General features: G+C 47.3%; 1 protein-coding gene across 2 annotated transcripts in view; it reads left to right on the top strand.

Annotated features, from left to right (window-relative positions):
- RMDN1 (regulator of microtubule dynamics 1) overlaps positions 1–27,193 on the top strand; it is an 857,211-nt gene that overhangs the window by 688,978 nt on the left and 141,040 nt on the right. For both annotated transcript variants that reach the window (XM_069621304.1, XM_069621303.1), the window contains exon 8: positions 15,007–15,140. In XM_069621304.1, coding sequence (XP_069477405.1) covers positions 15,007–15,140 — 134 coding nt within the window. The remainder of the gene's footprint in view (positions 1–15,006; positions 15,141–27,193) is intronic.

The raw sequence follows: 27,193 nt of genomic DNA, 5'->3' as shown, positions 1-27,193 counted from the left end.
TTCTTTTCACCGCGACGTAGCTGTACCTCTGTCTCTGTACCAGCATGGTATGCTCCTTGATGCCCAGCTGTCGTCCGCCTTTGAAGATAAATGCCTGCTTCCCTGGCCACCACGACCCTCACAGCGGGCACAGTGCGCACATCCAGGGGCTCCTTTGTTCAGAGCTTGCCGCCATCTTGCTGCCAGACCTGCATCGCCCATCGGAGGCTTTGAAGTTCCATAACTCCTTGCATCTTCACTCGATCTGCACGCAGGAACGTGCGTTAGAGTCCGCTCACTTTCCTATTTATTCGGTCTGCATTTCTTGCTGGAATTTGTGGCCAAAAGGCATGCGCTCGTCTGGATCAATTTTCGGATCCAAGCCACGCCCCACCCCCCGTTAGTTCCAGGACCTTATGGCGTCCCTCACCGACTCCTGCTCATGCCTGACTTGATGTTTGGTGTGTGCCATTCTGTCTGTTCGGATACAGTGGGTTACGATGGCAAGTACTGGGTCATTCATTGACTCTTTTCGTATGGTGGCACACTCTACTGGTAGAGGTAGCAGGTGATGGATGTATACATCTGCAATATAGGAGCCCACTTGTGGGAGACCCGTGGGGTGTCTCAATAGGTAATCAGCTGGGTTACTCTCTTTGCCTGGACGATGCACAGTGTCAAACTTGTAATCCTGCAGCTGCAGTCCCCACCTGGCTATCCTGGGGTTCATCCTCACTTTGGGGTCACTGAATATCGTCAGGAGGGCCTGATGGTCGGTGACAACTGTGAACGCCTTTCCGAAGCAAAAGAGGTGGAAGTATTCACAGGCTTACAACACTGCCAGGCTCTCTTTCTACACCTGGGAGTACGCCTGTTCAGTGGTCGTGAGGCTCCTGCTTGCATATGATATGATATGATATAATCGTTTATTTATATTGCGCCTATACACAATGGGCCTCATTATAACCCAAGCAGGACGGGGTTAACGGCGCCGGTAAAGGTGCCGACACCATCAACCCCATCCCGCCTGATTCCGAGGACCCCTCGCGGGACCCGCTCTGCACGTCTGGTTTCACCAGACGTGCAGAGCGGGTCCCGCGAGGGGAGGAGGGAGAAAACAATGGGCCGCTCGTAATCGGCCCGTTGTTTGCTCCCTCGCCCATTCCCATTCAGCCCTGTGGGGGCTGAATTTGGAATGGGGAAGGTCCGGGTTCGTAGAAGGAGGAATTACCGGGCCCTCCGAACTCGGAATGGCCCGGTAATTCCTCATTCTGGAAACCTGGACGCGATTTTTGGCGGCAGCCATGTCGCCAATAGCGGCATGGCTACTGCCGAGGTCGTAATGAGGCCCAATGTGTTTCAAAGCGCTTCACGGAAAAGGAGGGAACAAGGGAAATACAATGACATTCTTACAGGCCATGAACAACAAGAATGTGAAATTAACTATCGTACTCGGCCTGACGACATTTCAGATAGTGCAAGAGCTAAAACACAGATAGGAAGGAAATGGGAAACAGACAGGTGACTACTGTACTAAGCCTGACAAAATTTCTAGTAGAGCCGGAGATTAACAAGAGGTGAGGGAGGGGGGAGGAGAAAGGAGGGAGAGGAACATAACAAGCGACTATTGTACTAGGCCTGACAACATTTCAGATAGTGCTCGAGAGGGGGGGGCACAAGTAAAGGGAGGTGGGGAGGAGACAAACATGTGTTGCTACCATACTAGGTCCAGGGACCATTCTGATAGAGTAAGTGCATAGAAAAAAGTAAAGGAGGGCAGGAAGAGAGAGGGAGAAGGGAGAGGAGAGAAAACAGAGAATAAAACAATTATGGTGGACAGTCATAATGTCGAAAAAAAAATGTCGACAGACAAAAATGTCGACAAAAAAATGTCGAAAAAATAAATGTCGACTTTCTCTTTTTTTAATTATATATTTATTTTAGGGGTTTGGGAGCTAAAAAAAAGGGAAAAATTAAAAAAAAAATTCAAAAAGGGGGGATGAGGGGGGAACCCCCCCCCCATATAAAAAAAAATGCATTGAAAAAAAAAGTCGACATTTTATTTTTCGACATTTTGACTGTCGACATTTTGACTGTCGACATTATGACTATAAACCAACAATTATATATAAATATATAAAATGCAGGTGCCAGTGGGGTCATCTCAGGCATTTCATAGACCACTGTGAGCCTGCCATTGGAGTTTGAGGGGTCTCACTGCATTAGGATGGAACTGAGGCCGACTGGGCTGGTGTCCACAACGACTTCGGTCTTTCTATCTGCATCGAAGTAGGCCATGTCCTTTGCCTTAGAAATGTGGTTGCGATTGGTTTTGAAGGCACGTTGGCAGTCCGTTAACCACCCAAAAGGTTGATCCATCCATGTGAGCAGGCAGAAAGGGTTACTGACTGTGGCATAGTCCTGCAGGTATCTCCAGCAGTAGCTTGCTAGTCCCAGAAAGGAGCGTAGTTCGGATACATTTTGTGGCGGCTGGGCTGTGTTAAGCGCCACCACTTTTTCGGGGTCCAGCCTCATGTGCTTTTCAGAGAATATGTGGCGGAAAAAACCTGAGCAAGCCTTTCTTGAATTCGCATTTCGCTCGGTTAAGTGTTAGTCCCACTGCCTCAAGCACTGAGCAGACTTTGTGGAGGGCCGCATTAGGTTCTTCCTTCGATTTGCCAAACACTAGCACATGGATCTCCTCCTGAAAAATCTCTGCCGCAGACGAAATGATGAAACTGAGTCTTTGATATTGGAATACACCCATGTGGGTGACGAAGGTGGTAATATATCTTGGCTGCGGTATAATCTCGATCTGGCGGTATCCTTTTGTGAGGTCCAGTTTTGATAAGAATTTGGCACCATGTAGTAAGTGTATCATATCTGTTATTCAGGAGGCCTGGTAACGTTCTCTTTCTAATGCCTCATTCGCTCTCCTCATGTCCACACATAGTCTGATGGAGCCGCCCGGGGACTTTTTGGGGACGGGTACTACAGGGCACACCCATGGAGTGGGTCCTGTAGCCGGCTCTATAATGTGTTGTTTCAGCAGCTTGTTGATCTCCTCCTTCACCTGTCTTTGGATATTAATGGGTATGCCCCTGTAGTGCTGAGCTAAGGGTTTGACCTTTGGGTTGATGTGGAGTTGGACTTTGCAGTTTTTCAGATTCCCTAGCCCTTTGAACAGGTTTAGAAAATCTGCCTTGATGTTCTTCTGGCCAAGCGAAGAACTTATGAGCCATCAGCTGGTATAAAATGTGCACTAAGCCCATTTCCACTGTGGTTTTAAAGCTGAGTATACAGCCACTGTTCACCTTTGTTTTGAGGACATGTAGCTGGATATTTGTGGCATGGGCCTTGTGTGTGCACATGGTGGAGATTATGCCTTTACATGGCAGTGGCGTGGCGTGGTGGAGCCGTATGGGTAGATGTCGACGGTGGACTTCTTAAGCTTGGGTGCCTTCATGAGTGTGTTGTATGCCTCCTCACTGATTATATTAACCGTGGCCCCAGTGTCTATGAGAAAGTCCATTGGCGTGTCGTTGACTAGTATGGATGGCACCGGGCTGTGCTGGGTTGCTCCGTTGCTCCGCTGTTGTTCAAGGCCCATACATATCCCTTTTTCCGCTGGTCCTCGCCCGACAAAGACGATTCACTGGGTGTCCAGTTAAAGTACCAAATACAAAAGGATCGAACCTTTTAGACCACAAAAAACAGGGTTTGGGGGGGACGCCTCCAAGAAAAAATGTACGAAAAGAAAATTCCACCCTTTGGTTTTCGGTCCTTTTGATTCGACCCTTTGGTCATTCGATCCTATGTATTCGAAACTTTGACCTAGAACCGATTCACTGCTGGAGGACGACTTCATTTCAATGTAGTGGACATAGCGCCTTCGTCTGGGGCCATAAGCCGGCCTGTACTCCTCTCGTGAGTATGTTCTTCTGTGGTTACGCTCCTTCCGACGCTGCCATCTTGAGTCTATGTCTGGTCCACCCTCGGCGGACGCTTGTTGGTGCTGTCTTCCGACGTTCCATGAGGCTCCTCTGACGGGTAGGGTGAGTGGGTGCGTTTTTGCACATGGCCCTGAAGTGGTCCTCACCACCACATGCAGCAAATTTTTCCCAAGGGCCGGCAGTCGCCGGTGTGGGGGTATTCATACCCCCATCTGTAGCACATGACGTCTGTGTGTCTGGGCAGGGGGTTCGGTGTCATGAAGAGTCTGTTGACAGCGTCCCGGTCGGTGGTTTTTGATTGTAGTGTGACTTTGCCTAGGCTGTCTAACTGGGGTTCCACTGCTGCCTCCATGCGTGCTAGGGCCAGAATTTCTTGCAGCGACCAGTGTTTTTGCCGGAGTTTCTTTTGAAACTCCTGGGAGTCACAGTCAGCTATCACCTGAGATCGTAGGGCTTCCTCGTTTGAATATAGGTGGAATTCGCAGTGTTTTGATTTGATTCTCAGTCGGATTATAAAGTTGTCTAGGGATTCTCCCTTCTCCTGGCTTGCTGTGTGAAAGACGTGTCTTTCATAGTCGACATTCATGTGGGGTGTGAAATATTCCGATAGTTTGGTGAGCAGGTCCTGGTAGGATGCAGTGTCAAGGTTAATCAGTTCACTTGCAATGTCTCTGACAGTCGGCCCCACTGCCATGGTCAGCGTGTTCTTGAGCCATGCGTCATCAATGAGCCCTATGGCCCCCACATAGAATTTAAAGTCACGTAGCCAGGTCGCCCATATGGGGCCTAGGTTGCTAGTGTCTCGTATGTCGAAGGTGTGAGGTAGGTGTAGTACCTGGGAGCCCCCGCCTGATGATGGGCTTGTCCTGGAGCTCCAGTTATAATGTACACTCATCTTTTATTTCCCTTATAGGTTACTCATATCCACAAGGCGTAATCTATCAGCCAACAATTTAGCGAACGTATTGTAAAACAAGAACAGGTGATCACCTACCATTTACCGTAGCAGGATATTAGACTCACATAATGCATATTGATTTGCTAACCTTGGGAGTAGGCTGAGCTATGGGTCACCTACTGTCATGATCTCTGCTTCCAAAAGATCAGGACTTGCCCGACTCCCTTGGAAGCAGACCCATAACCCCGGTTCCGAGAGTCAGCCAGTCCCAATTGGGACCTTTTGGACCCTGTCCTGGCGCCAGTGGCACCAGGCTCATAAAGATGCCCAGTCCCAGCGCTGGAAGCGCCGGGCTCATAATGCTTGGGTGGACTTACCTGCAGCAGACCATGCTGCTTACTTACCTGCCAGTTGAACCCCTGATCCTCTTCTGTTTGGGACTACTTTTCCTGTTGGGTGGGGCAGGAGCCACTCCCTAGGTTCAGAACACTGGAACTCTTCTGGAAAGCAGGAACTCTTTTCTTACCTAGGCGTGGCTGTGGAAGGAGACACCTAAGCACTACAGGAGGCTATTTAAACCACACCCGATGGATGAATCTTGCTTTGCGTTATTCTGCATTCTCTACAGCAGAACGCTCATCGTGTCTTCTGCTTCTGATCCTGGGCCTAAGGGAACAAAGGCTTACCAACCTGGAATCCAGTCTTCAGCATGACCTGTAAAGACAAAGAAAGAACAGGTTAGCACTACGGTCTTCAGTGGCAGCGCATCTCTTACCTGGTCCATCGGCTGTCACCAACGCCTCGCGCTGCATTCCGGCATCTGAAAGACAAAGGCTTACTTACTCTTCGCATGCTCCGGGGGTCTTCGCACTGCATTCCGGCATCTGAAAGACAAAAGCTTATCAGCTCTTCGCACACTCCGGAGGCCTTCGGCGCTGCATCCCGCATCTGAAAGACAAAAGAAGGTGCGTTTAAAGACATTGGGCAACTTTATTACTCACGTGCCATTACTCCTTCCCACGCCGAATCCAGTGGGTATTCCAGCACCCTTCAGCTTCTCTAAAGCTCCGAACTTGTACCTGCAAGATAAAAGGGACAGTTAGTGCGCATCGTGAAGCAGGCTACAAGCGCTTACTTACGTGCTTCCAGGCGCTTCTATTCCTCACGCGGGTTCGATCCTCAACTCTCATCAGCCCGCCATCCGCCATCGCCGGAACCCTGCAAAACAAGGGATATCATTACAAAAGACTTTTAAGACATTTGAAGTGCCCAGAACTTACCGTTCGTGCAGTTAACGACGGACAGCAGTCCTCTGAGGTCAAGAGGCCTGCACCCTTATCCAGTGAAGAAACTGGTTACGGCACCCTGCCCCGAGGCAGATGGAGAGCTCGGCGTTCACTTACCTAAGGTAAGGGCGTTAACCTTTGGGGTTCTACAGGAGAAGAGAAAGGGAAGAGGAGAGAGGCACCCAATAAACCCAGTTCATTAATCCCATATTTTCTATCTGCAGACATCTTACTCTTCGAGTCAGACATACAGTGCACAGAGGTCCAGCCCAAAGAGCCAACCGTGTGTTACACATCACCTTTGAAGATACGGCATTCACCCAGTCAAGACCGGCGCCTCTGCGTGAATCAGGTGAGCGTTACAGAACGCAAAGCCTACCGCAAAACTCCCACCCAGGCGCTATGGAAACCTCGGATACCGACCAGCTAGCCCAGTTACTTGGGGAACTAAGAGCAGAAGTGCATGCAGCCCGTCAGGAAACGAATGCTCTAAGAAGGGAACTGATTATTTCCAAGGAGCGAACAGACGATCTCGCTAGACAATTGCTACAGTCACAAGCCGGACAAACTCCGTTACCCGCATCAGGGGCAAATCTTCCTTCAACATCCTCTACGAACCCAGTGCAGATCAACCTACCTGGGAATGTACCTCTGGCTCCGCCCGAACGATTTTCTGGTGACCCAAAGAGGTTTGCAGTATTTATTAATCAGTGCCGGTTGCACTTCTTATGCCGGCCAGCAGCCTTTCCAACTGATCAAGCTAAGGTAGCTTTCGTGCTTTCGTACCTTAGTGGCAATGCGGCAGACTGGTCGATCCCTCTAGTTAATCAAGATGATCCGGTTCTCCATGATTTTCAAGCTTTTCAGCTCAGTATGGAAAAACTGTTTGCAAGACATTCACAGGGGCAGGCCTTGGACAATGAGCTCCTTTCATTGCAACAGGGTAATCAAGACCTTTTGGCTTATATTGCGTCTTTCAACAGACTGATAGTGGAAACTCGATGGCCTGAGGACAAAAGGATTACGCTGTTTTATAGAGGTCTACGTGGAGAGCTCAAAGATGTGTTAGCCCAAGTAGTGAATCCCCCGCAAGACTGTTCGGACTATATTGACTTAGTCGTTCAAATTGACCACAGACTGCAGAACAGAAAGGCCGATCGTTCCAAGTTTGATGCTCGAGTATTTTCCAAACCACCAACTCCTACCAAAGGAGTAGACTCCAGGGAACCCATGCAAATAGGGGGCCTGAAAGGACCACTAACACAAAAGGAGCGGGAAAGGAGAAAACAGCTGCAATTATGCCTCTATTGCGGAAACTCGGGGCACTTTCTTCGAGACTGTCCGGTGAAACCAGCCAAGAAGGCAGTAGGAGCTGCAGTTACCAGGGTCACAAACTCTGAGCAGGGAAACGACCTCGCCCGACAAGAATAGAGGTCCTCTTGCCGAGCGCTAAAACCAGTTCCGTGACCTCGCATTTTGTGATACCTATGGTCCTCATTAGCCCTGAACATCCGGATCGATTACATGCGATTGAAGCTTACGTCGACAGCGGTGCCATCGGCAATTATGTGGATCATGAAATGGTTTTGAGGATGAATCTGACTCTTTGTCCAAAGGCTGTAAAGGACGTCATTACTACGGTGGATGGTACGGAGATAGCCTCCGGACCAGTAACGCATACCACCCAAGAAGTGACGCTAGTAAGTCAAGATGGACACCATGAGAAGATCGTGTTCGATGTGATCAAGGCCCCTCAGTTCCAGATTATTCTAGGAATTCCTTGGTAAGAGAAGCACAATCCTCAGATCGATTGGCGAGCAAGAACGGTTCAGTTTCCAGAATGTGTCTCTACTTGTCACCCTCGACCTGGTGTTGCACTGGCAGCAATTTCCTCGGAGGCTCCCCAGTTACCTCCTGAATACCTAGAATTCCAAGATGTTTTCCGGAAGGATCAGGCTAACTCTCTACCTCCTCATAGGTCTTATGACTGCCAGATAGACCTGATACCTGGATCTACTCCTCCTTGTAGTAGAATTTATGCCCTCACCGAGCCTGAGAATCTTCACCTCCGACAATACCTGGATCAATACCTAGCGAATGGGTTTATTCGTCCTTCCAAGTCCCCTGCTTCCTCAGCTTTGTTCTTCGTTCCAAAAAAAGAAGGGGACCTTAGAACTTGTATAGATTATCGCGCCCTGAACCAGATCACCGTGAAGAATAGATATCCGTTACCTTTGATCCCTGAACTCCTGGACCAAGTCAGAAAAGCATGCATACATACAAAGCTGGATCTTAGAGGAGCCTACCACTTGGTACGAGTAAAAGAGGGCGATGAATGGAAGACGGCCTTCCGCACCAAGTACGGGCTATTTGAATATCAGGTCATGCCCTTCGGACTTTGCAATGCCCCGGCCGCCTTTCAATATTTTATGAACGATGTCCTCAGAGAGCTCATAGATGTGTGTGTTGTTGTTTACATTGACGACATCCTCGTTTATTCTTCATCGGAATCTGAACATCGGAAACACGTGAAAATGGTCCTCGAGAGATTGCGTCAACACAAACTTTTCGCTAAGTTGGAAAAATGCGTTTTCAACGTGACTGAAGTTGAATTCTTGGGATTCATATTATCACCTAGCGGAGTGCGTATGGATTCAAAGAAGGTCGATGCAATTCTCAAATGGCCATCGCCATCCTCCGTAAAAGGTGTTCAAAGCATGTTAGGCTTCGTTAACTTTTACCGCAGGTTTATCCCCGAATTCTCTCGAATAGTCCAGCCCATCACCGCCTTGTTAAAGAAAAACAAACGTTTTGAATGGTCTACCGAGGCGGAACAAGCTTTCCAGAATTTGAAGACTAGATTTATCTCTGCACCGATCTTAAAACATCCTCGCCCAGAACTCCCCTACATCGTTGAAACTGATGCTTCGAGCCTTGCCATGGGGGCAGTTCTATCACAAAAGGACCCAGTAACCAATCAGTTGTATCCCGTGGCATTTTGGTCCCGCAAATTCTCGCCTCCTGAAATCAATTACACTATTACTGGTAAGGAACTTCTAGCTATCAAGTCCGCCTTTAAGGCTTGGCGGCATTATCTTCTGGGGGCCCGACACACCGTTACTGTGATTACAGATCACCGAAACCTGCAATATTTGAAAACCGCAAAAGCTCAAGCCTCTAGGCAACTCCGTTGGGCACTATTCTTTGCCGAGTTTGACTTCATAATTACCTATCGACCTGGTACAAAAAACGGTAAAGCTGATGCCCTTTCTCGGATGGGAGTGGAAGAACATTTGATCAATCCTAAACCTGTACCTATCATTCCAGAACAAAGAATTCTAGGTGTAATCGCCACACAATCCATAGAGGAAGTTAAGGATAAGGCCAGGCCACTGGTAACTCCAGCAGACATACAGAATTGGCATCTGCAGGGAAAGGACTTTACGGTGAAGGACAACATATTATATTTCCAAGAACGGTTATACCTGCCCAGCACAGATTTACAGAAAAAGGTAATCTCTTGTTATCATGATTCTTTAATGGAAGGACATCCCGGTATGACCAAGACCTCGGAAAAGATCAAGCGCTACTTCTGGTGGCCGTCTTGGAAAAAAGATATCAGAGACTTTATAATGTCCTGTGGAGTATGCGCCCAAAACAAGAGTCAAAAGGAAAAACCAGCAGGCCTCTTACGCCCTATTGACATCCCGCCTCGCCCTTGGCATACGCTTTCTATGGACTTCATCACCGATCTACCTCCATGCTCCGGATACAATACGATCCTAGTAATCGTGGACCTATTCTCCAAGATGGGGCATTTCATTCCACTCAAAGGCTTACCAACAGCAGCAACTCTGGCCCGAGAATTTCTCGAAAACATCGTCCGGCTGCACGGTTTTCCTTCAGTTCTAATTTTGGATCGAGGTAGTCAATTTATTTCTCATTTTTGGCGAAGTTGCTGTCGGTCGGCTCAAATTGATGTGAGACTTTTGACCAGCCACCACCCTCAAACCGACGGACAAACCGAGAGGACCAATCAAACTCTGGAACAGTATTTGCGCTGCATGCTACAACAAACTGAAAAAACTTGGAAAGATATCCTTTGGATAGCCGAGTATGCCTACAATAACTCTGTCCACTCGGGAACTGGGAAGACCCCGTTTTTTCTTTTATACGGTAGTCACCCTCGAACCTCGGAGTTGGATCCACTCCAAGATCTTGGACCACCAGCAGTAGACCACCTGCATTCTACAATCACCCTAGCCTTTAAGAAAGCCATTTCTCACCTTCAAAGGGCTAAAGAACAATACAAGAAAGGAGCAGACCAACATCGGAAGGAAGCCCCCCAATATCAAGTAGGAGATCAAGTCTGGTTATCCACCAAATATCTACCTCTAAAAGGACCACGCACATTCAACCCAAGATACCTTGGTCCCTATTCCATCACTACCATAGTAAATCCAGTAGCGGTCAAGTTGGACTTGCCCCCTCACATGAAGATACATCCAGTCTTCCACGTCTCTCTATTAAAACCCGTGCAACCTCAAACCCGACTAACTACATCTCCAAAACCTATTCTAGTTGATGGAGAACTCGAGTTTGAAGTCAAAAGCATCCTGGATTCCAAGATCTCCAAATCTAAACTATTTTACCTGATTGACTAGAAAGGCTACGGTCCCCAAGAAAGATCCTGGGAACCTGCAGAATATGTCCACGCGCCTCGTCTAATCAAAAGATTTCATCGAACATTTCCTAACAAGCCCAAACCCCCGGAGAAGCCCGGTTTGGGAGGGGCCTTGAGGGGGGGTGCTGTCATGATCTCTGCTTCCAAAAGATCAGGACTTGCCCGACTCCCTTGGAAGCAGACCCATAACCCCGGTTCCGAGTGCCAGCCAGTCCCAATTGGGACCTTTTGGACCCTGTCCTGGCGCCAGTGGCACCAGGCTCATAAAGATGCCCAGTCCCAGCGCTGGAAGCGCCGGGCTCATAATGCTTGGGTGGACTTACCTGCAGCAGACCATGCTGCTTACTTACCTGCCAGTTGAACCCCTGATCCTCTTCTGTTTGGGACTACTTTTCCTGTTGGGTGGGGCAGGAGCCACTCCCTAGGTTCAGAACACTGGAACTCTTCTGGAAAGCAGGAACTCTTTTCTTACCTAGGCGTGGCTGTGGAAGGAGACACCTAAGCACTACAGGAGGCTATTTAAACCACACCCGATGGATGAATCTTGCTTTGCGTTATTCTGCATTCTCTGCAGCAGAACGCTCATCGTGTCTTCTGCTTCTGATCCTGGGCCTAAGGGAATAAAGGCTTACCAACCTGGAATCCAGTCTTCAGCAGCACCTGTAAAGACAAAGAAAGAACAGGTTAGCACTACGGTCTTCAGTGGCAGCGCATCTCTTACCTGGTCCATCGGCTGTCACCAACGCCTCGCGCTGCATTCCGGCATCTGAAAGACAAAGGCTTACCTACTCTTCGCATGCTCCGGAGGTCTTCGCACTGCATTCCGGCATCTGAAAGACAAAAGCTTACCAGCTCTTCGCACGCTCCGGAGGCCTTCGGCGCTGCATCCCGCATCTGAAAGACAAAAGAAGGTGCGTTTAAAGACATTGGGCAACTTTATTACTCACGTGCCATTACTCTTTCCCACGCCGAATCCAGTGGGTATTCCAGCACCCTTCAGCTTCTCTAAAGCTCCGAACTTGTACCTGCAAGATAAAAGGGACAGTTAGTGCGCATCGTGAAGCAGGCTACAAGCGCTTACTTACGTGCTTCCAGGCGCTTCTATTCCTCACGCGGGTTCGATCCTCAACTCTCATCAGCCCGCCATCCGCCATCGCCGGAACCCTGCAAAACAAGGGATATCATTACAAAAGACTTTTAAGACATTTGAAGTGCCCAGAACTTACCGTTCGTGCAGTTAACGACGGACAGCAGTCCTCTGAGGTCAAGAGGCCTGCACCCTTATCCAGTGAAGAAACTGGTTACGGCACCCTGCCCCGAGGCAGATGGAGAGCTCGGCGTTCACTTACCTAAGGTGAGGGCGTTAACCTTTGGGGTTCTACAGGAGAAGAGAAAGGGAAGAGGAGAGAGGCACCCAATAAACCCAGTTCATTAATCCCATATTTTCTATCTGCAGACATCTTACTCTTCGAGTCAGACATACAGTGCACAGAGGTCCAGCCCAAAGAGCCAACCGTGTGTTACACATCACCTTTGAAGATACGGCATTCACCCAGTCAAGACCGGTGCCTCTGCGGGAATCAGGTGAGCGTTACACCTACGGCATTTACATGCCCAGATTATCTAGAATCTGCATTTCAGATAACACAATTTGGTTTGTGTTTCTCTATGGTACTGCATTGGGGACAGACACTAACCTTCAATTAGGTCCTCAATAATAACGTCTTAGTAATTAATGCTTCACTTGGAATTGTCTGTTTAGTATTAAATGTGTTTCTAATCGCTTTATTTGACAAATTAACACTGACAAATAGGACGGAGTTTGAGGAAATTCTATGTGTCATTTGATGAACGTATCTTTTGATATTGGCTGGCCTTTGAATTGAATTTCTATTTATGGCAATTGGAACCTTGTTACAACGATCAACAATCAATTTGTTAAACTAATCGGGCTATGCATTTGTTTTTCTCCCCCTTGTCCCATCTATCTTCCGTCAAATACTATTTTCTGTTGCTTTGTATGCCTTTTTCATCATACCACATAAATTATTATTTTTTTGCTTATGTATGGCATTGTTAAATTCCATATGGCTATTTTGGTGTGGTTGAAAAATATGTCTTTTCCTTATTCCCCTTTTTTCACTGCAGTATCATAAATTGTTTATTATTATTTTTTGACCATTCATTTCCTATTCAAATGATGTTGTTTTTTTGATTGTAATGAACATTGATTCAGTGGTCAATTGTAATAGGCCCCGCCTTGAGAAAGACCGAAGTCGCTCGAAACACGTATCGGCAAAGATTGGCCCAAATTCTGAAATTGAGAAAAATAAAACACAAATTGTAACTCACGCATTGAATGTATATTTTGAAGCTCTTAGCTGTTTCATATACTTAAAAACTTAGGGCAGGCATCTCTTGAGAACAAACTTGGTTTGCTGTAACTCAAACACCTCTTTATTCTTCCACAACAATTCCCTAACTGGAGAAAACCTGTGCCCTCTACCCGTCCCAACCCATCCCCAGTCCCACGTCACTTCCAATAACAGCCTGGCCCAAAGTGGGGGCCACCCACATAGCGACAGTGTGAGGGTGTAAATGCTTCTGTGAGTGTCCCCTGCATTAGTGCAGTGGCCCAATGTGGCGGCCAATGTGGCATCCCCTGCATTCCTCCTTCGGGTCATTTGGGTCCAGCATCCACGAGGTCGGGCGGCCTGGACCAATTTGATCACCTGACTGTATGTCCCCAAGCTTAACCAGGGGGCTTTGTCACAGCAGGCATAAAGAACAATGGGAACGCAAATCTGGCAGGTTCAGATCATCTGCAATACAGAGACATGTTTACAAGTGATGCATTTCATAGTGTCACCGAACATTTCATTGATCAACATAATTCTTCCAAACCATCAGAATTCTCGATATCTAACGCCTTCGTAACTTTAATAGTAATGTAAACGATTCTGACAATCCTAGGAGGCGTTTGGAATGTAAAATTGCGAAACTAGGCAGGTGAGCACGAAGCAATACAGGAATAGCACATAGGGATGAAAGACAACCATGGAACACGGACACAGGCCTTGTGTGTCATAAACTGGCATGGTATTAGCAACACGTACAGTATCCACAACAAAGATATGCCATCATTCGCCATAGAAAGGTAGACACTGTGATAGATTATGTTGACATCCCACTGAGAAACTGATAGACTACCATACAGAAGGCTTGGCACAGCAAGGGTGATGTGTAGAGTTGAAAGCAACCACAAATCCAGTCCAATTGCAACTAACAATTCAGCTTAATGTAGGAGGGGATGGAAACACGATCTAAATCTGCAAAACAAAACACTTCCCCACCCCCCACATGTCATTTTGTCATTTCTCACTAGCTATACTGTAATGCAATCGATTCGGCTTATAGGTGGAGCTTTAGTGCCACCTAATAGACAAAATAAAAAATTAGTTAAAGAACCGAGTAAAAATGAAGGCGGGGAAAGAAATAAGATGCCTGTAAGAGGAAACCAATCTGACGGCAGAAATCAGATCTCAAAAAGCTGCTAAATATAGAGACTGCAACACATTTGGGGGCAGGTTTCCTGAGGCTCAGATGTATTTGACCCAGAAGTAGAAAGTAAAAGTTCTCAAGATGCATGGATCCTACATCTCTACAACCTCTTGTATAATGAACTCCCCGGTATCCAGGGCAAACCGGAACAGCAGAGGAGATTACAGCCATGTGTCCAGAAACCAAAATAATGACGTCCATGGAATAAATGAAACTTGGGGCTGCATCTTATCAAACATGAACTGTACAAACAGTAACAAGCATGGCATTACTAACCAATAGGTTGGCCCTCACAATGCAGAATATATGTATGTATTATATATTTATATATTATATATATTATATATGTATATAATGCAGCATAATGTTGAACCCATCACAATGCCCACACATAGCATGCCTGTGTTGGGGAATGGCTAGTTGGTCATTTTATTTTTGGTTTGCCTGTACAATGGTTGCTAAACATCTAACTATATTGAGAATAGGTTCATGTTGGTTAACGGAAGAAAACCTTGACTTTGTAAAAATGATCAATAAACATGATAAGGTAGTGTATGGTAAATATGCATATTGCAATGCTTTGTGTTTAACAAATGAACTAACATGTACATGTCGAACTCCCACCTCCTTCCCTCATTTTCATAGTGTCACCAAATATGTTCCCCAAAAACATGCTTTTCATGGCGAAGACCTTTTTAAAAATGAAGAACAAAGAGAAAGCTATCGAGTGGTTCCTGAAGGTCAAGAAATTTAGTGCTAAGACAGATGAGGATAAAAAGGTAAATATATGATTTCTTTGTGAGCCATATTTAATATAATTAATTAGTAAATGGATACTTAATAATACCTCTGTTATCCTTATGTTCTAACTTGTACGCAGTGCCACAAGGATGTATGTATTTATACATCCTAAAAAGGTAAACAGTGGAATTTATTTTGCCTGCAGCATGTTTATGTATACGTCCTAACAGCATGGTGGGTAAACCATTCCATGCAACAAGACCCTAATTCAAGTCCCGGGGACTCCGAGGGTGGTGTGGTTTTGTAAGCATTGCTTCAGGTGTCCTTGGGGTTGTGTACACACAAAATGTTGCATTTGTTTTAATGTTTGGGGCTTTGTAGCTTTCTAACTAGTCTAATGGGCATGAGAACGGTTTGATGTGATATAATTATCGAGCATTGAAGTCGCATTCCAAAAAGACAGATTTATTCCCGCCGATTTGGTGAAACCTTCAATATTAGTTAATATCACCTGTTGGAGGGGTTTCAGCCCCCCCCCCTTCGGACCCCCGCACTGCACCGAACCTCCCTGCTAACCAGTCCCCTCCTGCCCTCACCCTTTAAGTAAGGGGTTCATCCTCCAAATCCACACACACATACAAACACACAAACATATAAACAAACACTTACCTAACTCACCTGCAACTTCCGTCTTCCGGGCCGGCAGCGCCTATCAACCCCTGCGGCACACTCATGCGTGGCAGGGGCGTGACAGTTCGATTTGGAAAGGCCGCCCTGAGCGGTCTCAGAGCGGTCTTTCTAAAGCAACCATTTTTATTTTAGAGAAAATGAAAAAGGGATTTTGTCAGATTGACGTAACGCTGGACATAGTAGTTGCACCTGCCTACGGCTTCATGATTAGCATGACAGTAACCGTAAAACAGGCAGTATTTTAAATAACTGCTATTTTTAACCAGCTGATTTATGAGCTTGGATTGCATGGAATATTTACGCCATCGGTTACACAGAAAGTGCTGCATGAATTAAATAACATTTTTGCACCATGCAGGTCTTTCAATGCGCTTCATGCCATAACATCCCATGGAATCCAAACACATAATAAGATGGTATGTTGGGATGAGGATGGTTAGGTCATGCCTTGAGGCACTGCTGACCCCTCTGTCTGTCTTCTTCTTGCTGATAGATTTTTATCCATCAGCTGTGATTTTTGGATACCGAGGCTTGAGCCTCATTACTCCATCTTCGCGGGTTGAGTGTGTAGTTGTGAGTTAGGATTGTTCATGGTCTGTGTGCACTTGTCACTGTAGGGCTGGTTTCACAGGGTCTTCACTGAGTCTTCTGATCAGAGGGTTCGGGTTCGGGTTCTGATCCAGTCCTTGGCAGACGTTCTTACTCAGCTTCGCTACACCACCGAGTGCTTGCCTTCTTATACTTGGATTCCTTCGGAGGTTTCTGGGAGGGGCTGTATTAATTGCAAGGTTGGGTTTTCGCAGAGTGAATGGAGGCGGGGCTGGTTTAAAATGCATCACAAACACACAATAATTGAGAATCATGGTGTATGCAGCATTGAGGCAGCCAAGGTGCATTCAACTTGGTTTAGTATATGGAACATACTGCCATTATTGCCTAAGGCCTCTCAGTGTCCAACGTTAACACTGTCACCCCAAGGGCCTGATTCACAGAGCGTTTTCCTATGGGGTTGCGTCATTATAAAACACTTCTGTGAATCAGGCCCCAAGTTGTTTAGATCAACTAATGCTAGATATTTTGTCTGGTTTCCAAAAATGTGTAAGGGACCAACCTGTTCTTGTTGTGCACAATATGGATGCATGTAATGTTCACCTATTGTGTTCCACATGTGCATTTGTCAGCTAACCTGTTCAGTTCACATGACTGTTAATGTTGTGTTCCTTCCTGTGTAACTTGGATTATTATTATCAATCCATGTAGGAGACTATTAGTTCTTGGATCACTAAAGCTCTTTTATAAACGTGTTAAGAGTGATACATATTATAAGAGTCTCTGAGTCACTATATTCTGTTATCCTTTCGGGGCGCCCTGATCAATTCTATGACAAGACTGGAGGCGAGCATTATGCTTCATCTTCTTTTATTTCTACCCTTCAGCAGTTCAACAAACATATATAACAAATCATGAAAAAGTGTCTTAAACTAGCAACTTTTCTCTTGTCCAAAACTACACAATCCATGAACCTCTGTAGTCCATGCTCCCACCACCAGTCACAATCCACTTCCTGTGCCTGGGCTCCTCCTCTTCTTTTACTGCTCTTCAAGCAGATAAGTACTATTTCTTTCCTCTCCTAATGCCTATAGAGAAATTGGCTGACTGAAGAGGGGAAGGGTAGATTAATGATAGAACATATGTTCAGAGAGTGTGTCTGGCAAGGGGGACGTGAGAGAATGTGTTTGGCGGAAGTTTCACCGCAAATGTCACAATACGCGCGCGCGTGCTAAGCGTAGTAATTTTCCCCTACTACAGGCGCACTCGCCGCGTGGGTCTCGGCGGAGCCCCAGGGAAATTCCCTTGACCGATAGGGACGGCCGTGAGGCTGACGGCCCCGTGCCGTATACCCGGCACATCAGGGGTTCAGTCGGCCTCACGAGCGACCAGAGACAGGTCGCGCATAGCCTCCCTCTGGGGGCCGGAGCTTGCGCGCGAAGCGCGGGGCGGATCGCCTCATCGACATAGCCCCCACCCGTGGGTGGGCGGAGCTTCCGCGCGAAGCGCGGAGCGTCTCGCTCCAACAACATAGCCCCCACCCGCGGGTGGGCGGAGCTACACGCGCGAAGTCGCGTAGCGTCATAACGAAGCGGCGAAGACTAAATACCTTCGCCAGCGTTCGTAGACGCAGAGTTTCTCGACCCCAACTAGTGGGAAGCGAATTTAACGATCGTACGATCGCGCGCAGCACGATCAGCTGTTACACTAACCTCAGCACTGCTCATAGTCCTTCAGCCGCGGGAGCTGGGAGACTCGGGTCTGGGAGCCCTACACTGCCGTGAAGCAGTAGATAATTGATTGGAGGCCGGAAGGCTAAAAAAGGACAGAGGTGCAGCCACATATAAAAAAAAAAAAAAAAAAAAAAAAAAAAAGACAATTAACATCATAAGAGAGTGGTGGGCGTGCTAAGACACCTGTTCCAGGTATTTTAGGCACACAGCACAGAGGAATATGTCAGACTTTGAGTGGAGCGAGGAGGAGCAATCCCAGGACCTCGCTGCCAGCTTCAAGCAAGTGCTGGGTAGCTCTCTTATGGATGCAGTGGCAGAAGGGGTGAGACCCCTACAAGAAAGGCTGGAGACCCTAGAAGCGATACTCTCGCAGCCAAAGACCAGCACCAAAGTGGATAAGCGCACGCCCACAGAACCCTTGAAGGAGGGGCATAAGGGGAGTAAGTTAGCCCTAAAGAGGAAATCCTCTGACGACCCCCGGGGCTCATATGAGGAGGCGATAGAAAAGGCCTCGGAGGTGCCTGACGCTTTTGCTAAGCTCAAGGAAGCGTACCTACAAAAGCAGGCAGTGCCGAACCTCACGACCCCCGCTCCAGGGGAGGACAATATGGGAGAAGACCTTGGCTCGGAGGAAGAGCTAGTAGATGAGCAGGGCTCTTTAGGGGATGAAGAAGCCGAGGAAGAGGACTGGACTAGACCCAGTGGGGGCAAGAAAGAGAGGAAGGAGAAACACCTCGTAGAGAACGAGGAGGATATGTTCGACCCAGACAGCATACGTAATCCAAGGTCCACCGAGTGGCAACCATCCCCCCGAGTGACTCAGTATATGGCGGCAAGATTGCGCAAGCCACTAGACAAGGAGGTGAGACAGCGCCTGCGGGCAGAGTGCCCGCGCCCGGATTTGCCAGGAAAGGTAGCGGAAGCACCGGAGCTCGACCCAAAAATGCTGACCTTTGTAGCCAAGACGAGCAAGGACCCCCGGAAGGGGATTGATAGATCCTGGAAATCCTGTCAGGAGAAGTTATTAGACTTAGCAGGCCCGCTCGCAAAAATTATGGACCTAGCAGAGAGGGCAAAGGACACGGGTGAAGAAGTTGATCCGGAGGCCCTTGCAGGGTGGGCTCAGAGAGCCGTCTGCCTGCTTGGAAACGCGAATTGTGCCATCGCGTCAGAGAGGAGAAAGGGCCTATTGCTCAAGATAGACCCAAAATTGAGCGATCTGTCGTCATATGAAGCAGGGGAAGGCGCACAAGGCCTCCTGTTCGGAGAGACCTTTGGGAAGGAGATGGGCCGGTTCGTAGGAACATTCGCGTCGCTAGAGAAGGCCCAAGCATCTATTCGCAAGATATTCCCCAGCAGAGTTTTTGGAGGGACCGGCCGCTACAGAGGTCGCGCTGCCGGTCGCTACCAAGGAGGGAGAAGACCTCAGAACACCAGGGCACAATACTGGGAGAGCAAGAGCCAAGACACCTTCTTCCCGTCCAGGGGGAGATTCCCAAGAGGCCGAAGGCCCAGAGGATCGGGAAGAGGCCAAGGATTTACGCCAGGTGAGAGCGATTATGTATCCCCCAGTAGGGGGGAGGACGCGCAGATATTTAGAGAATTGGCGCAAGCTTTCAAGCGATTCCTGGATACTGCAGACCGTCAGCGGTCTGCATCTAGATTTCATAGAGACCCCAGTGCAGCGATACGAGCCGCGGGGTCAGAGATTAGAGCAAGCGGAACAAGCATGGCTAGACAGCGAGATAGCGCAGCTAGTCACCAAGCAGGCGATAGAGAAATGCGAGACAGCCCCGAAATTTGTGAGCAATATGTTCCTAGTGCACAGGAAGGAGAAGGTACGCCCGGTGATAAATCTCAAAGAGCTGAATGGCTGGATCATATATCGGCACTTCAAGATGGAGGGCGTCCATCAGCTCAGAGACTCCCTAAGAGAAGGAGATTGGTTGACACGTCTAGACCTAAAAGACGCTTACCTCACAGTACCTGTTCTCGAGGAGTACAGACCATTTCTAGCTTTTCGCTGGCGAAGTCGATTCTGGCAATTCAAGTCGATGCCATTCGGTCTTGCTTCGGCACCATGGGCTTTCACAAAGCTAATGAAGCTGGTATCGGCAGCAATCAGGGAGAAAGGAGTAAGGCTTATTATCTACCTGGACGATCTCCTGCTTCTTGCAGAAGATCGGGAGGTATTAGTATACCAAACGAGATGGGTGCAGGACCTTCTGGCCTCGCTAGGATTCCTAGTGAACACAGAGAAATCAGATACCATACCAGCGCAAAGGTTAGATTTCCTGGGATTCAATCTAGACACCAAGAAAGCGACCTTGGAACTTCCAGCTCGGAAGATGAGAGACATCAAGAGAGAGATCAGAGTATGCTTAGAGAAGCAACAAGTATCTCTCAGGACATTAGCGAGAATAGTTGGGCTTCTAGCAGCATCTATCCAGGCCATTTTTCCGGGGCCACTGCACTACCGTGCACTGCAGAGATTGAAAATAAAGCATCTGCAGCTAGGTCTGAAGTACCATCAACAAGTGCCGCTGGATCAGGACTCGATTACAGAGCTAGAATGGTGGTTAAAGAATATGGACGCTTGGAATGGGCGAGCCATATTCGGAGACAAACCGGACTTGATAATAGAGTCGGATGCCAGTCGGAAAGGCTGGGGAGCCAGATGTGGGTCCTTACAGACCGGAGGCAAGTGGAGCGAAGAGGAGCTTCGTCTACACATAAACTGCCTAGAGCTCCTAGCAGGATCATTCGCGATCAAAGCCTTTACGAAAGAGAGAGTGAAATCTTGTGTCCTGCTGAAGATGGACAACATATCAGCAGTGCGCTACATCAACCATTTGGGTGGTACGAGATCCAAGATGCTCGCAGAGTTAGCGAAGGATCTGTGGCATTTCTGCCTTCGATCAGGGACGTCAGTGACAGCAGAGTACCTGCCAGGGACACTGAACGTCGTAGCAGATTGGAACTCGCGGTACCTGACGGATTCCAGCGATTGGAGGCTGGATCCAGCAGTGTTTCAGAGACTAGACACGAGATGGGGACCATTGCAAGTAGACCTATTTGCTTCCCGGCTCAATACGCAGAGGAGCAGCTATTTCAGCTGGAGGCTGGATCCGGGAGCGCTAGGAACAGACGCGTTTCTGCAAGAGTGGATAGGAGGTCCACATTACGCTTTTCCTCCCTTTGTGATGTTGAGCAGAGTATTGGCGAAATGCCGGAGGGAGAAAGCAGAACTAGTGTTAGTAGCACCATTATGGAAGTCTCAGGTGTGGTTCCCCACCCTAATGGAACTAGTATCAGACATTCCCAGAGTCCTCCCCGACGAGGAGCGACTACTCACGGACCCAGCTGGGTCGTGTCATCCTCTGAGAGTGAGAGGGACACTCCCGCTAGTCGCGTGCAGGATATCCGGAAACGGTGGGCCTTGCCAGGAATTTCGGCGCAGGCTGCTCAGCTTATCGCTGAATCCTGGGCTCCATCCACTAGGAGGAGCTATGACTCAGCTTGGGCAAAATGGACAAGCTGGTGCAAGGACAGAGGTGTTCATCCCGTTTCGGCACCTGTAGTGGAGATTCTGAACTTTCTAGCGAACTTATTACAGAGCGGGAGAGCTTTCCGTACTATAGGAGTGTACAGATCGGCGATTTCTGCGGGTCACACGCCATTAGAAGGCGTTCCGGCAGGAGAACATCCTGCGGTGGTTAGGCTCATCAGAGGAGCTAGATTTAAAGCGCCGCCAGAACCCAAGTATACCACGACATGGGAAGTGACGACAGTGCTGCGCCTACTAGCGAGTTGGCCGACCAATAAATATCTCTCGCTTAGGCAATTATCTGGAAAGCTAGCGATGTTGCTATGCTTGATCTCCTGCAAGAGAGTATCGGACGTAAGAGCACTAGAGGTTAATAGACGATCCTTCGGGCCGGAGGGAGTTACATTCTCCATAGTCAGAAGGACCAAGACAGGGACGTCTACGGTACATTACCTGTATTTCCCGAGTAATTTGAAATGGTGCGTAGCACGATGCATCAAGGAGTACGAGAATAGAACGGCAGAGTATAGAGCAGCAAGTACCACTCAGTTATTGATAGCGCGCAGGAAGCCCTATCACGCAGTTGCATCAGCTACCATCGCAAGATGGGTCAAGGAAGTTATGCATGCAGCAGGTCTGAACGTGAGCACGTATGGAGCTCATTCGGTGAGGGGGGCTATGGCCTCATCCGCCGTGAGAGCAGGAGTGCCTTTGAATGAGATAATGCTGGCGGCAGATTGGTCAAGCGATAGGACTTTTAAAGAATTTTACTTTAAGCCAGCGGAGAGTTTAGCAAGTACGGTGTTGGGTAAGCTTTGAACAAGCATAATGCTCGCCTCCAGTCTTGTCATAGAATGTAGATTACCCCTGCTATCTGCGCAGGGAGTATTAATTCTATTAAAGACTAGGAGGCGAGCATTAAATTCCCACCCGAGTCTGGTACTGTGTATACGATGGCAATGCTTTATTATGTATCAGTACGAGACGTTGCACCACCCTAACATAATCTTTGTTGATCTTTTCATAGGAGAGGATCAGAAGAATAACTGATGGTGAGGACAGAGCAGAGAGAGTCAGGAGCCCAGAGCCTTTGCAGCAATTAAGTTAAAAGTCCAAGAGAGTCTTCGCACAGTTGTCGAGGATCAGTTAGAGACTTTCAGAGCGAGTAAAAGCAGAGGAGGAGCCCAGTCACAGGAAGTGGATTGTGACTGGTGGTGGGAGCATGGACTACAGAGGTTCATGGATTGTGTAGTTTTGGACAAGAGAAAAGTTGCTAGTTTAAGACACTTTTTCATGATTTGTTATATATGTTTGTTGAACTGCTGAAGGGTAGAAATAAAAGAAGATGAAGCATAATGCTCGCCTCCTAGTCTTTAATAGAATTAATACTCCCTGCGCAGATAGCAGGGGTAATCTACATTGTGCACATTATATCTTGGCTAACCTGGACAGATCAGGGAGGTGCCAGGAGCCCTATCAATCAAACTAAGGTCTCTCTCTACACGGCTAATGCAGCCGGTCTGCTAACTGCTCTTTAGTTTAAATGTATGCGGGCTGAACAACTACATAAAGGGTAAGAGGCTACCTCGATTGACCTGGAGTCAAGGTAGCCCTGGTTAAGAGTTCCATTTACTGGGCTAATGAAACGGAGCGTTCAGTAGGCACTGGGGTAATGCGGGGTGGTATACATCTTACTCTGCTACCTCCAGTGGGCTGCTCCCTCTGGTGCATAAGTCAGTCTCCTTTCAGGCTAGCGCCATGGGCACAGGAGGTATTGTATTGTGTCGGGTTCTGTCTTGGTTGCAGGCTCGTACTGATCAGCCCAGACAGTTCATTAACGACCCGTTCGTCTGAGCAATATTCTGTGAAGTCAATTTCTACTACATTGATTGTGTGGTACTACTAGAGTTAGTGAATGCATGGTTGTGTGATGGCCTTGACATGTGCTCAAGAGAGCCCTCTATGTATGAAGGATTTTTCTTTAGATAACATTTTTGCTGTCCTTGCCTGTAAAAAGGCAGGATGATCTGGGGGTGCCAAACTAACTCACGGAAGAACCAGAGCCAAGAGTTGGCAGTGTAATGGTGAATGAGGGTAACAGATAGGGGGAAAAGAGGGAAGGGGAGGATGGGATAATCTCGAACTTCCAAGAGCCATAGCTGCTAAGACATTGGATGAGGGGTGAGATTAAGTGAACAGTGGTAGGTGCTGTGACTAAAATGAAGTGCAGTAGGTACAAGGAGGCTATTAAAAATGAATGATGTGTTCCCATCTATAACTGAAAATAAGTCCAAACCCTCTTTCCGGGGACAGAGGTAGCCTGTATCATATCCTCCAGGGGACCAATAACTGAGTGTCCACCATTAATTCAGAACATTTAGACATTCATGATCAATTCATGGGACAGGGAAGATATTCCTGAAAAGTACAGGGAAGGCATTCCTATTACACCCAAACTACCAGAATCTGACAACGGTATGGTTGCCGTACAATGACCAAATGTTGGCGCCTTAGTACAATTGTCATTGTTGCTGTACTCATAGTTGCAAAGGAGAACAGATGTGCTTAAGGAGCCCAAAGTATAACGCTATGTATATAGAGACACCTATGTGCATTACATACTCTAAGAGGTGGCATGAAGCTAGTTGATTGCCTGCAAGTTAGTAAGCAATGCAAGAGCACTATGGCTATCCCCGAGGAAATAGGCATTAAAAACTGTAGGTTGTGGAATGATACATTTTATGAAAGTGTACCCCAGCCTTCAGTCCGTTTATAGAGGACAATGGCCGGTCAAACTCCTCAAGGCATATATACCAAACTAAAACAGTACAGCAGACCCCAAAATCCCCATACATGCTGTGCTCAATAGCTACTCATCTCTTGCGCGGAACCAGCGCAGCTGCACTCTCTGAAACCACATCAAGCAGTACTCCAGATTGCCTTCTGCAGCAGGTGCACCGTCCATACACAAGACTATTCAGTAAAACTATATAGCCACTGAGTGAGCTAGAATTAAACATACATCATTTTCCTCTGAGATTCAATCGTACTTGAGCAACGGCCTGAGTGCCAGGACCAGGCTAGTAGGCTAAAGAGAGCCATAGCGCCAGGTCATGCCATTTTACCAGTAGGACAGAGGTACTAACTAAAATAATTGGCACCTAGTGGTATAAATAAGATGTTCATTGAACAGCAGGTTCATAATAGGATGGGACTAAACATTCATGTACACGCCTAAAAAATGGTAGAGAAGAAATGCAAATCTTTTTACAGGCATAGCACCCGGCATTTAGAACGTCCAGTTACAATGTGAGGTAACATTCAGATGTAGATAAGTGGAAACGTGGCAGCATCTGCAGAGCGACGATGCAGATATTCCTTTTCCTGGCACCTCTGAAGGTGTGAAGAGTCAGGCTATGATGAGGTGTTAGGGAGGGTAGTGTGTTTCTGTGGGAGGACAGCTAATTCAGTAACGTCCTTTTTTTAAGTCGATCAACATAGAGACTTGCCATTAGGGTTGGGAGAGCTATCCAGTAATTCCATCAGCAGTGCAATGTTTTTTTACACCTTTTCTGACCACTCTCCAATCCTGGGTAAAAGCAGACTGTGGGCGCGTTTCTGAGGTGCAGGCAATAATAGAAAACTGTTCTTCCATGAAGGAGGAACACTTTTCATAAATGCACCATATTCTAAAAAAGAAAGAAAGTGGTGTGAGGAGTTGAACGCGTCGGCTTTTGCATGCGCCTCATTTACGGCCTGACAATGGCCCTGGTAACCACCAGGAATGCAAGGCAGGGACTGCATCGGGACTATCAATATTTGTTTTGATTATTATAATTTTTTTATTGTTCATTTATAATGCACTTAATACCACGCGTTGCCCTTGGGCTATCCTTCCTCCCTGGCAGAGCTCTGCTTTTTGTATATTTAAAAACACGAGTTAAAATGTGGCACCTTCTAGATGCTGTTCACATCTACTGCACATGTTTTCACGTCATAAAAATAGCATTTGCCTATCTGAACATTTGGCTCCCATTGCACAAATTCAGAGAGGACAGAGAACAGATGTACTTTAAGCCCAGATTGCTTCGTGCAATACCTGTTATTTGATGGAACTGTATGTTGAACCTGAAAAGATAGGCCAATCTGACACAATAGAAAGGACTGAACCACTTCTTCACCTTATGTTGGGGGGGTTAACGTTGGGGGGAGAGGAAGAGGAATTTAACATCTATATTATTCTGTTTTCTCTTCTTTTGTATTGTTATCATAAATGAGCATGGGCATCGAAACGCACTGTCCCCCCTGATGAGGGTACTGAAAATAGACATGTAAGAAGTATTACATCTATATTACTGATCAATTTATTAGTTTATACATGTATATGTGCTCCAAAATTTAAATAAAGTTGATAAAAAAAAATATAGCATTTGCCAGACTGCAGCACCACTTTTCTAATTTGCTGAAAGTTTAAGGGCACTTTTTCAAATTAGAAAAGTGGCAGTCTTTTAGGAAATTCTCACAGTCTCCCACAACAAGATATGTTAGTGGATTTTGCTGCTGGAACGCACATCTCCCCGCCAATCCGCCCGCCCACCACATAATGGTGGTGCTGGAAACTAGAGGGGAGAATTTCGGCTTTCTTCACTACACTTATCAAAAGCTCAGAATTCGGCCTTTGGTGGTCTTCATGTTGAGCACACCCCTGGTGCTTCAAGCTGTTATCACCCCTGGTGCTTCAAGCTTTGAAAGCTGAGATCAGGTTGCAAACTACTCAGTACTTTAAGCTGAATGTGGTCTCTGTTCCCCTTAAGTCAACTCTCTGGGATGCTTTCAAGGTGTATACTATGAGTGTCAGCATTGGGGCTGGAAATTGTGTCCTAAAAACTACAGACATATCTCTGACTGGAATCCTCTTTATGAAATGTTGAAAATAGAATTAGTTAATGTCAGGATCAAATTACCAGTTTCTCCAAGTGGTTGAAAGGATAGTTTACGAATAGTCAACATTTAGTTGTAGGCACCCGTCTGCGAAAACGAACACGGCCCATTGACCTGTTCTTTGAGAAGGTACACACTCGAGAGTCTGCACCCACACTTGAGCTCACTGTACCTTTCACAGATGGGAAATATCCATTTGCATATCAGTTTTTGTCCCGCCCACATGGGCAGTCCTGCACCGAAATGCTATGGCAATTCCCTTCTGAACAAGAGTACCAACAGCAACCCCATACACGTGTTTCAGCCTTGTTGGGCATCATCAGTAAGGTGGAGCTGTGCCTCTTTGAGCACAGTGAGCAAGGGGTCCACGTCTGGATTAACCTGGGAAACTTAGGGTGACTAGTCCTAAGGCCCTTGAAATAATCAACATTTCCTCATAGGCGCCCCTCTGCGAGAACAAACGCAGCCCATTGACCTGTTCTTTGGGAAGGTACCCACTCGAGAGTCCGCAGCCACACTTTAGCTCACTGTATCTTTCACAGATGGGAAATATTTCACTCTAAACTATGCAACTTATCATTCCAGCCCACATGATCCCAACCCACACCTTGGCAACTCTATTGAAAATCCA

Source organism: Ambystoma mexicanum, chromosome 5q (genome assembly GCF_040938575.1).
Source record: "Ambystoma mexicanum isolate Mex_15411 chromosome 5q, UKY_AmexF1_1, whole genome shotgun sequence".
Taxonomy (NCBI): Eukaryota; Metazoa; Chordata; class Amphibia; order Caudata; family Ambystomatidae; genus Ambystoma; species Ambystoma mexicanum.
This window is presented reverse-complemented; position numbering and strand designations above follow the sequence as displayed.